Source organism: Malus domestica, chromosome 07 (genome assembly GCF_042453785.1).
Source record: "Malus domestica chromosome 07, GDT2T_hap1".
Lineage (NCBI taxonomy): Eukaryota > Viridiplantae > Streptophyta > Magnoliopsida > Rosales > Rosaceae > Malus > Malus domestica.
Genome location: NC_091667.1, coordinates 35,772,154 through 35,785,041, shown reverse-complemented (window position 1 = coordinate 35,785,041; position 12,888 = coordinate 35,772,154). Strand labels below are relative to the sequence as shown.

Here is a 12,888-nt window from a genome sequence, read left to right as displayed (position 1 = left end):
GAAGTTGGAGACCATGAGGATGTTGAAGAAGTTGAACTTGAAGATTCTATTCAAGTTGAAGAGCAAGTTTCACCTCAAGAGTCTATTGCAAAGAACAAAGGAAAGAGACAAATTACCAAGCCAGCTCGGTATAGTGACTATGTTGCTTTTGCTCTTCCTATTATCATTGATGATATTCCATCCAATTTTGAGGAAGCCATTGAGAGTGAGGAGAAGAAGAGGTGGTGCAATGTCATGGGTGATGAGATGAATTCTCTCTTGAAGAATAAGACTTGGGAGTTAGCTAAATTGCCTAAGGGCAAGAAAGCTATCGGTTGCAAATGGGTGTATGCCAAGAAGGAAGATGCTGATGAGAAAAGCAATGTGAGATTTAAAGCAAGATTAGTTGCTAAAGGGTATGCACAAAAGGAGGGCATTGACTACAATGAAATATTTTCTCCGGTTGTGAAGCACTTCTCAATTCGTATTATGTTAACTCTTGTTGCACAATATGATCTTGAGCTTGTGCAACTCGATGTGAAGACGGCTTTCCTACATGGTGATTCGAATGAAGAGATCTATATGTGTTAACCATATGGGTATATAGTGAAAGGGAAGGAGAATTTGTTTTGCAAATTGAAGAAATCACTTTATGGCTTGAAGCAATCTCCAAGACAATGGTATTTGAGGTTTGATAAATTTATGAGAGGCCAAAGTTATTCTAGAAGTCAATATGATCATTGTGTGTACTTCAAGAAGTTGCAAGATGAGTCTTTCATTTATTTGTTGATATATGTTGATGATATGTTGATTGCCTCAAAGAATGTTGAAGAGATTGAAAAATTGAAGAAGCAAATAAAGAATGAGTTTGAGATGAAGGATCTTGGTGAAGCGAAGAAGATCCTTGGCATGGAGATCACTAGAGATAGAGAGAAGGGTTTGGTCAGTTTGAATCAAAGACAATATCTTGAAAAGTTGATTCGGAAATTTGGAGTTCATGATTCAACCAAACCGGTTAGTACCTCTTTGGCTCCTCATTTTAAATTGAGTTCTTTACAGTGTCCTAAAACTGATAAAGAGAAGCTGCAAATGAAAAATATACCATATGCAAATTTGGTTGGTAGTTTGATGTCTGCAATGGTATGCTCTAGACCGGATATTGCTCATGCAGTTGGCATGGTGAGTCGATATATGCATAATCCAGGTAAAGAGCATTGGCAAGCAGCTAAGTGGATATTGAGGTATCTCCATGGTACTCGAGACGTTGGTTTATGCTTTGAGAGAGATGACTCTGGTATTGGTCATTTTGCAGTTGGTTATGTTGATTCAGATTATGCAGGTGATCTGGATGGAAGAAAGTCTACTACAGGCTATGTGTTTACTATGGCTAAAGGGCCAATTTGTTGGAGGTCCATTTTGTAGTCGTTTGTTGCCTTGTCTACTACAGAGGCTGAATATATGGCAGTTGCTGAAGCTATAAAGGAGGCCATTTGGATACATGGGCTGATTAGAGATTTGGGAGTTGATCAGAAGTAGGTGGAAATACATTGTGATAGTCAGAGTGCCATTTATTTGGCTAAGTATCAAGTTCATCATGCGAGGACCAAGCACATGGATGTGTGTTATCACTTTGTTCGTGAAATTGTTGGTGAAGGGGAAATCATTCTCCAGAAGATTCCAACTAAAGACAACCCCGCTGATATGTTGACTAAGGTTGTTGGTGTAGCCAAGTTTGTTCATTGCTTGAACTTGGCTCACATTTTGCCTATATAAAGAAGGCGTTGAGCAGTAGGAGTTTTGGAGCATTTGGCTCGGCATGAGTTGTTCTCTTGCTAGTGTTTGGGAGTGATGTTGTGTGTTAATTGTGTTGGTTGGCTTATCATGGCGTTTTTCGGAACTTGGTCAAGGTGGAGATTGTTGAATTGTGGCCAAGTGGCAACTCAACATCACCTTTTAGCTATTAAACAAATCAAAAGAAAAAAAGGACAACATGATTATGTTTCCTTGTTTTGTGGCTTGTTTTGTGGCTTTTTTTAAAAGCCATAATTGTGGGTTTTTTTCCGGATAGAAGAAATAAGGAAGGGAGAGCTCATTGTCAGTAAGAGAGCTCATTTTCTGCCGAGAGCAAGGAGAGTTGTAGAGAGCCCAAAACAAAGAAGAAGTTGCTGCTTCATTTGGTTAGTAATCATCTACCAAAGTAGTTGTTGTTGTAATAGCTTTGTGCTATATGTATAGAGAAGAAATTATTCATTATATTTCTTTCTCTATTTGTTTCTTTGGTGTGTGAGAGTTATTGGGTGTATTGGGTTATTTGGGTTGTGAGATTGCCAACACTTTGTAAACTTCCATTTGGTTAATAGTGGATTATTGGGTGAGCTCCTACTGCTCCGAGGACGTACTCCAGTTACACTGACTGTTGAGGAACCTCGTTAAAATCTTGGTATTTTCTATATTTTGTTCTTGCATTCCATTTGATATATTTCATGTGGGTTAGCTTGAGTTGGTTCCATAAGGTTTGGTGCTATCCTAGCACAACATGACCCATATACACACCTAGCAACCGAGAATGTGAAATCACTACCCTTAGTAATTCGTTAGAGAATACTAGAGTTACATGCAGAGGGAGAAAACGAGAATAGTAAAGTTACATGCAAAGGGAGAAAACGAGAATGTGAAATCACTACCCTTAGTAATTAGTTAGAGAATACCAATAACATAGACAAAAAAGGAAAAAGGGTTATCCGATCCCGTCTAATTGTACGTGAAACACCATTTGATTTGGAGCACGTACATTTTCCTCAATCGGCAATCTGATCATGTGTATGCACTGGTCATTCCCTCCCAAATTTTACCGGTGCAAACAAAATTTCTATGCCAGATGTGCTCATTAATTAAGCTGCTAGCTAACTTAACCATGATCCTTAAGATCGATCGATGTTTTAGTCGCGTTCTAGTAATTTTTACCAAAGCTACTATTTCATCTAAGTTTTTAACATTACACTTTGCATATCTGTGTTTCGCTAAATTGGCTAAAGCAATGTGCTAGTATGCTTCAACCTCTGCACCCAAGTTTGAGTTTCATGTCTCGTAGTTTAGATTGATTAGCTTAATGCAAGTATTCCATCGTTTGTGAAAAAAATATATTACACTTCGAATTAATTAATTAATTAATTTGTTTGGGACTGCAAGCATCGTTCAGTTGTTCATCATGACAAGTAAAGGTAAATTCCCCCAAGCGATTATCCACTCAAATTAAATTAAGATCTACTCATAAGCAGTACTTAATCAACTTTAGCTATTAGCAAAAGCTTGAATTTCAGATATCAATCCCTTGCTTATTACTTTCATATCAGCATATATTCACATCTTTTATCACTTTGTTTGAGTGGTAATTACTTAATTAACACCGAGTTTAACAAAAAATTAAACAAAAAATATTCCTGATTTGCAATCTATATAAAATAAGAAAAAGAAATGATGAAACAGAGAATCAAATTGAATTGAGATCCAATCTTGATCTTTGCGTCCGACTCCACAGATCGAGAAATTCAGACCACTCAATTTCAATCATACTGCTCTTATTAGGCCATCTCACTCGACCATTCCACAAAAATTCAAAGATTTGAACGATTCAGATCTCTTTCTCTCTCTTGAACAGTTCTGATCTCTCGATACGTGGACTCCGGACACAAAAATCTAGAGTTGAATCTCATTCCAATCAAATTATCTAGTTGCGGGCGGTGTTTGTAAAAGTAGGCTCAAAAAGGTAAAAGCTCTCTCGAGACATGTACACTTAACCTCGGCAGCAAGAAACCGTACTCTCCCAAGTCCCGACTCCAAAGCAAAGAATCCAAAAGTGACTTCTTCAAAACCGGCACACCAGCGCAGCACCCTTGCATCAATATGCACAACAGCACTCCAAAACACATCACTACTCTTACTCATGGGAAATTTTGCTCTCAATTTTGCATCGTCTAGAAGATGCATTTTGCTCCTTCTCGTCTCAATCTTCGTTCAAGGTACGCATAATCTCCAACCCTCATAGCGTCTATCAGAAGGTGAAGTGGTTAAGAGCGTTTACTCTGTGCATGCGAGGTCATGTGTTCTAGTATAACTTTTCCCTTATTATCGCTTACGCTAATAAAAGTCTTGTTTTTCTTTTCTTTGCTTTTTTGTTGATAGGAGGGGAAGGATCTATAGGAGTGAACTATGGCACGATGGCGAGTGACCTTCCTCCGCCGGCCAAAGTCGCCCACTTCCTTCTGGAATCCACCATTATCAACCGTGTTAGGCTCTTTGACACCAACCCCGACATACTCCGAGCCTTTGCTCACACCGGCATCGCCGTCACAATTACCATCCCAAATGACCAAATCCCCCACCTCACCAAGATACGCTCCGCCCAACAGTGGCTTAAAACCAACGTCCAGCCTCATATCCCAGCCACCAACATTGTCCGAATTTTAGTAGGCAACGAAGTATTATCCACCACGAACAAGTTGTTCATTACTGGCCTTGTCCCTGCCATGCAAGCCCTCCACAATGCCCTAGTAGATGCGTCCTGGGACCGCCAAATTAAGGTCTCTACCCCACACTCTCTAGGCATTCTCTCCAGCTCAACCCCACCTTCCTCCGGCAAATTTAGACAAGGCTACGACATCCATGTCCTTAAACCTTTGCTCACTTTCTTGCAATCCACCAATTCTCCTTTCATGGTGAACCCGTATCCGTATTTCGGATACTCCCCCGAAACGCTTGATTTCGCGCTTTTCCGGCCAAATCCCGGTGTGCTTGATGGGAATACTAAAATGCTATACACCAACATGTTGGATGCACAATTAGATGCTGTTTTTTCAGCTATGAAACTTGTGGGCTTTGAGGACCTTGAGATTGTTATTGCCGAAACAGGTTGGCCCTCTCAGGGTGATCCGGCCCAAGTTGGGGTTGACGCACAGAGTGCTGAGGATTACAATCGAAATCTCATTCAACACGTGACATCAGGTTATGGCACCCCGTTAATGCCAAACCGAACTTTTGAGACTTTCGTATTTTCCTTGTTCAATGAAAATCTCAAGCCCGGCCCAACACCAGAGAGGAATTTTGGGCTTTTTCGACCCGACATGACGCCGACCTACAACGTCGGAGTCCTTCGGCACACGGTAGCTGCCGCCGCAAATAATCACCCTAAAACATTCCCCTTCTTGTTATCATTATTATGTATGTGCTTGATTGGTTTGTGGACTTGGATTTGACAGGCTAGTTCGACTACACCTAAGAACTCAGGCCCAGGCCCAGTCCCAGTGTTGGCACCGGCGAGCCCGCCGCAATCACGCGGCGGTAAATTATGGTGCTTGCCCAAGAAAGGGGCCGACCCGGAGGCACTGCAGAAGAATATTGATTATGTTTGTGGGCTGGGATTGAATTGTGGGCCAATCAAACAAGGTGGGCTGTGCTTTATGCCCAACACAGTTAGAGCCCATGCCGCGTATGCCATGAATGTCTACTTTCAAGCAATGGGAAGGAAGGATTCTGATTGTGATTTTGAACAGACTGGCGCCACCACTGCCGTCGATCCAAGTTAGTTTCATGCAAACCCTTCTTTGTTTTTGTCAATAACAATTTGGATCCTATCCAGACTTTACTGTCCGAAGCCTAAGGATTTTGGTTTGTGTAAAAGATAGATCGGAGTTTTTTGTTTGTGAGATGGTCCAACGAAATAAGTTAATGGGGGCCGTCAGATTCATTTAAGTGATCTGGATCGCCTAGTCTTTATGCTCCGGACAACGAGATTCAAAAATGATCTTTGTTCCGTATATAATAGTAATTAGCTTATTGATCATTGTTTGATTACTAATTAAACATTTTTTGGTTGGCAGGCTATGGAAAGTGCAAGTATTGATGATGAAGAATGTTGCAATGGAGGAGAAGACCCATAGATTATAAACTGTTACCAATCCTTTCTTTTTTGACATAAAAAGATATTAGTGATTATTTAGACCCAAAAAAAAAAAAAATTCGTGAATTCCTAAGGTAGCATCTACAATGTGTAATATTAAGTGAATTATACGAATGTTATCTGAATTTTCATGCTTTGTTCGTCAAATTTCACATAAACCTAAAATTAAAATTAAAATAATATGTCACGTGAATTGAAATTTTATTATAATGGTAACCTTTGCCTAACTTTATTTTGTTGGTCGTTGAACAAGTTGCATGTGTTTTAGCCTATGCTGCGCAGATACTTTAAAACTTCGAACTATTGGAGTGTTGGGCACCTGGACGCGCCAACACGCCCGGACACAGTTTGGACATGGTTAACGGTATGAACACGGCAAGGGCCTTTTATGTAAATGTAAAAATATTTTAGGGCAATTTTGTAAATATAAAAACATTTTGGGGCAATTTTGTAAATATCAAAACTTATAAAACCTAAAATTTATAAGCTTTGGCCAGTTTTTTTTTTTTTTAATTTATATATTAGTCGCCGTGTTCTATCCATGTTCGTGTCTTTATTTTTTGAGATTTACCATGTCGCATGTCATCACATCCGTGTTTGTGCAACATAAGTTTTAGCATGTGATTGTGGTTCTTATAAAAGAGTGTTGATATCTTTTGGGCTAAAAAATAGATTGTAACAAATTTATTGTTAATGAGACATGTTGTGTTAGAAGATATGAACTTAAGTGTAGAGATTAGATTGGGACTACATTGCTCAATAAATTTAAGTAGTTTTTAGCTGCGGTCAAAACACTTTCAACGTGATATATTATTTCACTTGTTTATAACACGTGTATTTATTTATTTTTTATTAATATTTATCAAATGTAACTCATATACATTGATATACAACAAAAATTCAGCTAAGTTGGGTATAAGTAAATTAATTATTAATTAAACTAAAATTTAATGAGTGAGCTCGCACTTAACTGTATTTGTCCGCGGAGGACCCGATGATTGTCTCCTATGCGGTGCGCTCTGATCTCCGGGGAGTAAAACGCCATCTCACCCTCTCTCTCTCTAAAAATCCAATCTTTTTCTGTCTCTTTCTCTCTCTACTTCCCCGATTTCTAGGGTTTTGGCTTGTCGTTTCAATCCATTTCAATTCTCCTAGGGTTAGGGTTTAGGATTTTACGCAGAGAAGAAACAATGGGCGGAGAGTGGCAGCAGCTCCTCCAATCGATAATCCTCGGCCTCATTTTCTCCTACCTCCTCGCCAAGCTCATCGCCATAGTCATCTCCTTCAAGGAAGACAATCTCAGCCTCACTCGCGCTCGAGCTGCCGCCCCCGCCCCCGCCGACACCAATCCGCCGCCGCTCAAACCCGAGCCCCGCGACGACCAGCTTCGCTCCGCCGATTTGAGCTCCGCGGCAATCGAGGCCGAATCGGTCGTCGCCGAGCACGGCAGCGTCAGGAACGAGAGCAGCGAAGCTGACAGTGACGATGACTGGGAAGGCGTGGAGAGTACGGAATTGGACGAGCTGTTCAGCGCGGCGACGGCGTTTGTCGCGGCGGCTGCGGTGGATCGGCAGAAGGTGTCGAGTGATGCGCAGTTGAAGCTTTATGGGCTTTACAAGATTGCTACTGAGGGACCCTGCAGCGCCCCGCAGCCATCTGCTTTGAAAATGACTGCTCGCGCCAAATGGTATTTTCTCTGCCATTACTTTATACCGAAAATTTACTTGCAAGATTTGGGTGTATTTATGTGCATCTTATTTTCAGCTTGATAAGGATGGGGAATGTGTTTCTTGGATTGATTTTGGTTAATATCAAGATTAGGTAGATGAAATTTTGCCCTAATTGTAATGTTTTTACTGGGTAATTGGTGAATTAGGGTTGATTAAACTTTGTATCTTACTATAGAAGGTGGCTTGCTGTGTTTTTGAATCTGTTCGCTCGGTGATTTCTTATAGGCAAGCTTGGCAGAAATTGGGTGCTATGCCTCCTGAAGATGCTATGGAGAAGTACATTGATATTGTCACAGAGCTTTATCCTAATTGGGCAGCAGGTTTGACTGTGGTGAGTCTTGATTCTTTTGTTTTCGACTTTATTTTAGCCCTGCCAGACATCAATACTTACTTTCTGTTGGGTTTTCTCTGCTGGTTTCTTTTTGTCTATTGACATATGATTACTAGAAGAGCAGAGGTGGAGAAGGTAGTGCATCTGGTAATGATTCTAATGGACCAATGGGACCGGTTTTCAGCACCTTTGTTTACGAGGAAGAATCTGAAAAGGATTTGTAAGCTTCTTAGGACTACTAAGCATGGGAGGGTTAATATTTACACATTTCTGTCGATTAGTAGAATACCATTTCTTGGAAATAAAAAAATGTAATGCTAATGTAAGGTGTGCTTGTTTTTATTGTTCAGAAAGATGGATGCTATTCATGCCTTTGCCAGAGAAGGAGAAGTGGATAATTTGCTTAAATGCATTGAAAGTGGCGTTTCAGTGGATCAGAAAGGTCTCTTTTCTTCCATCTGCCTCTTTAATAGGTTCATTACGTTTCAACTGATGTTATCGTAATTGTTGTATTCCATTAATACTTCCATAACTATGAAGTCATGTATACTTTCTTTCTGGGTTGTTAACAGAGTAAGGCTGCTCATAAACCAGGCCCAGCTTCATAGAAGCTCCTTTCCTTGTTAAATCTCAGCTTTTTAGAAGTTATTTCCTTGATAAATGAGCTACAATTCAAGCTTAATATCCAAGTTTGGATGCATAAAACAAAGTTGAACAACAGTGGATTGGACCCTTTAGGATTGTGATCATTTAAGATAGGTAAATACGTTTTATGCTATGGTCAACATACTTAAGTATAAACTTTGATAACACGTAGGATAAAGTTCAAACTAACATCATTAAGGCATGTGGAAACGAGGAAGCCTCCAATTTCAGTATTGTTGTTAACTTGCTTATATATGTTTGGAAATCAGCACAGAAATTGTAATAGTTTGAAAAGGCTAGGCCAAAAAGCTATGGTACCCCAAGTTTGAATTCATACTGAGCCGGGTGCATATCTCTATTAACCTAGCTTTTATTGCTTGTTCCTCACATAAATAGCACACCGCATGTTTCTTTCGTTGGATACATGTACATGCCTTAATTTTTTTTTTTTTTTTGTGGCATGTATTCTCTCCTCACACAGAAAAGTGTTTGGTCTATTTTTATTGGTGGTCTATCATGCTACCCTTTATTTTATATTAGGATGTTGAAGGGAACTTTTGCTCAAACTTTTTATGTGCTCGTATGATGCCGCTATTGCCCTAAAACAATTTACGTGCACTGATTGCAGATAGTGAGGGAAGGACCCCATTGCATTGGGCTGTGGATCGTGGTCACCTGAACATGACAGAGCTGCTAGTTAGCAAGAATGCCAATGTTAATGAAAAGGTAGATTAAAAGATAAACATTTACTTACGGTAGCAAAATTTGTTAAGCTTTTCCGAATCCCATCCCATCCCCCTGTCATGCCATCCTAAAATTCTGTTCTTTTGGTCTTGGAAGGACAATGAGAGGCAAACCGCATTGCATTACGCTGTTTTGTGTGACAGAGAAGGCATTGCTGAATTTCTTGTGAAGCAAAATGCAGACACAAGTGCAAAGGACAACGATGGCAACTCTCCCTGTGATGTCTGTGAGTCAAACTGGCCTTGGTTTCAGGGTGCAAAGGAGAAGAGTCACTGACCGACCGTCGTTTATTTGAAAGTTCACGGGGGATGTATATTCCTAATCTGTTCGTCTTTTAAAGCGATTTGAAAGTAGAGCAGTATGTTGTGTATGTACGTAGTTTCTACCTCGTCGTTGTGTAACATTCTTTCGTTGGGTTACTCGTTTCCCTATCGTGGAAGTGCAAAGAAAGGTTGAACTCACTGGGTTAACTGGCACAATATAATGCATATCAAAGGCCTACATTTTGCCATCGGTCTAATGTTTTTATTTTTTTATGAATGGCTGTCCTAATTACTGTGTAAAAACCCTTTTATGTTCTTTATATAGCACAATAAAATCGCTGCAATGCTACGTAGCTATTAATACTACGGGTTTTTTAATTGTTAGATTTGATTTCCGAAATTATCGGATTTTATATTTTTAGTTTCAGCTATTTGATTTCCGTATCACTCAATGCTACGAGGTTACGAATTTAATTGCTGTAAGTCCAACTGTGACAAAATAGTCCACACGGCAGTCCAGTACAATCTAATAATTTCTCGAAGAGGTGCATCCTTTAGTTACTACAAACATGAAAACCTTAAATAAACCTGGACAGAGAGACAGACAGCCGCCCGAGGTTTTGCTAAATAGGAACAATTAAAGATGTCCCCCCCCCCACCCGATCTCTAACAATAAAAGCAAAGGTGCTACATTATATCATATGTACCTCCCAATTGTAACCGTCACTAACCGTTTCTGCACCACCCAAATTATTCAGTTGGTCGTAGGCTGCTTATCATCACCACCTTTTCCCCCATGCATTTGGCTGCTTCTTCTTCTTTGATGCCAAACAATGGCGAAGGCAGTGGTCTACGCGCTACTTGCCACCGCCTTTATCTTTCTTCTCGTCATGCTTCCCTCCAAACACCGTGGCCCCAACCACCCCCACCCCCACCTTGGCCTCAACCGACGTCTTGGCTACATGGGTCAATCCCCCATTTTTGACCCTCTGGCAGCCAAGATGGAGTGGTACGCCAAGGAAAGTGGTGGATTCAGAGGGGAAACGAATAGTCGCGTGGGGTTGTCGGAACACAACAACAATCCCGTGATGAATGCGAGTGAGGTGGAAGAAGTGCATGAATATCTCGGCGATGAGGGAAAGTTGAACCTCACGTTGAGGCTGAATACTTTGTTCCCGTTGATAGACCAGGCGCCAAAAGACGGGTTGATTAACTCTAATGAGCTCGAGGATTGGGTCATGAAACAAACCGTGGAGAGGTTGAATTATAGGACGCAGAAAGAAATGGAATCGTATGACAAAGATGGTGATGGAACAATTTCTTTCATGGAGTATCTGCCCAAGTTTTCGACTAAGGATCTAGGTATTTAACTACGTACTTATTTCTTTATAAGTTTATGTGTGTCTGTGTGTGAATATACGTAGAGATTCTTTCTGCAGGACGTACTTATTTCTTTATATGTTTATGTGTGTCTGTGTGTGAATATACGTAGAGATTCTTTCTGCAGGACGTACGTATTGTCTTTAGGAAAGACATGACGTGTTGGAAAAACTTCTATTCAATTTTCTTCAACTTTGATCACGTGGGGGGTGTGGAGATACGTAGAAAAGACATTTGTTTTAGAGCTTTGAACAGTTTAGGTTTTAAGTATCGAATTCTGGTGAAACAGAGGAAAACGGAATGGAGCACGGAGAAGCTGGATGGTGGAAGCAGCAATTTGATAATGCAGATGCTGATAAGAATGGATTACTTAACTTCAATGAATTTAAAGAGTAAATTCCCCTCATTCCCATACTGCTGTGGCAAAAAATATACGATTTGCGAGTTCTGGTTCAACAGAAATCTCCATTTTTTGTTGCAGTTTGTTGCACCCAGAAGACAGTAACAACGAAGAAATACACAAATGGCTGTTGACAGAAAAAATGAAGTACATTTTCTCACATATCTTCTCTGTCTTTCACACTAAACATATTAATGTCCTTATATATTTTCTGAATAATTTGATGCAAAGGAACGGAATGACGAAATGTCTGCTTATAATTTACAGGCGGATGGATCAGGATAACGATGGCAAACTGAATTTCGAGGAGTTTTTACACAACGCTTATGATAATTACAAGACTTACGTTGAATTTGAAAGGGGCGGGAAAAATGTACCCACACCAGAAGAGAAATTTGCAGAACTTGATGTGAACAAGAACAAGTAAGCATGCATGCCTTGAACTTAAAAGCTAACACAGTTTTTGACCTAATTTTTTTCTTCCTTTGCTGGCCAAGATTATAGTTTAGAGGACTTTACTAATCTCTTTCGAAATCGAAAAATGTTTGACAGACTCTTGGAAGTGGAAGAATTGAAACCAATGCTGCATTACATTCACCCGGGAGAATTTTCCTATGCTAAATATTATGCAACCTTTCTGATGTCGGAGGTTAGTAATGTTTCAATTTGTGTACTCCTATCTATGAGACATGTTGAGATGAATTTGAAATGAAATGCGTGACATTGTTCGATTCAGGCGGATGATAACAAAGATGGAAAACTAACGCTCGAGGAGATGCTCGATCATGACTATGTTTTCTACAGCACAGTATATGATGACGGCATGAACGAAGATTTTGATGGGGATTTTCACGACGAATTCTGAAGCTTGATGCTCCCGAGAAATGGATCTTTCGATTCGTTTTGGCGGAAGCGTAACCTAATTGTGTATTTATTTTGTCATTTGAAAAATACAGCAAAATAAAATATTTTGCTTTCATTAGGTTGAGCATGGACTCAAAAAGTAGTGGTGCGTAACTGGTATATACTTAGGATAGAAAATAGAGCGTCGTATAAAAGGGTTTTACTAATTAGGAATGTTTTTGTTGGAAGCAAATAGAAGGAAATTACATGAACAATTCAGTTAGTTTCCTCTTCATATTCTCTCAGAACTGCTTTTTGTAGAATCGCTGGACTGTTATTTTCTCCTAAGAGATAAAAGAAGCGTAACGTGTCTGTCTCTTTGCATCGAATTTTTAAACAAACAACGTGCCAAACCTCCACACTCTTCCCTGTCTCATCATCTCCTGTTCCGGTTCATACAAGTCCTCATCATACTGCAAGTTTTCAGTACTTACCAGCTCTAGCTACCAAACTTCCTCACTCTTTCCCGCCTCATCCTCTCATGTTCCACCTCGTACGACGCCTCATCATGCTGCAAATTTTCAGTAGAAAACTGTTTCTGTACAAACTAGCAATGG

The 12,888-nt window shown here is 40.0% G+C and overlaps 3 protein-coding genes across 4 annotated transcripts; all 3 read left to right on the top strand.

The window, feature by feature from the left end:
- The first annotated feature begins 3,840 nt into the window (after positions 1-3,840).
- Positions 3,841-6,066, top strand: LOC103439899 (glucan endo-1,3-beta-glucosidase). The gene is made up of 4 exons (XM_008378538.4): positions 3,841-3,998; positions 4,162-5,138; positions 5,235-5,556; positions 5,856-6,066. Exons 1-4 carry the CDS (start codon positions 3,923-3,925, stop codon positions 5,876-5,878), a joined length of 1,398 nt encoding a protein of 465 aa, XP_008376760.1. The 5' UTR covers positions 3,841-3,922; the 3' UTR covers positions 5,879-6,066.
- A 752-nt stretch (positions 6,067-6,818) lies between these two features.
- LOC103439900 (acyl-CoA-binding domain-containing protein 1-like) lies at positions 6,819-10,009 on the top strand. 2 transcript variants are annotated; one of them, XM_070825010.1, is made up of 6 exons: positions 6,819-7,622; positions 7,891-7,996; positions 8,116-8,216; positions 8,347-8,438; positions 9,270-9,367; positions 9,482-10,009. In XM_070825010.1, the coding sequence occupies exons 1-6, from the start codon at positions 7,126-7,128 to the stop codon at positions 9,659-9,661; spliced, it is 1,074 nt and encodes a 357-aa protein (XP_070681111.1). In that variant the 5' UTR covers positions 6,819-7,125; the 3' UTR covers positions 9,662-10,009. The 2 variants fall into 2 exon arrangements, with proteins under 2 accessions (XP_070681111.1, XP_008376761.3); XM_008378539.4 differs by having other exon boundaries at positions 8,113-8,216.
- Positions 10,010-10,442: 433 nt separating this feature from the next.
- On the top strand, positions 10,443-12,566 carry LOC103439901 (uncharacterized). The gene is made up of 6 exons (XM_008378542.3): positions 10,443-11,010; positions 11,318-11,420; positions 11,510-11,575; positions 11,696-11,851; positions 11,981-12,077; positions 12,165-12,566. The coding sequence occupies exons 1-6, from the start codon at positions 10,482-10,484 to the stop codon at positions 12,291-12,293; spliced, it is 1,080 nt and encodes a 359-aa protein (XP_008376764.1). The 5' UTR covers positions 10,443-10,481; the 3' UTR covers positions 12,294-12,566.
- Positions 12,567-12,888: the final 322 nt, after the last annotated feature.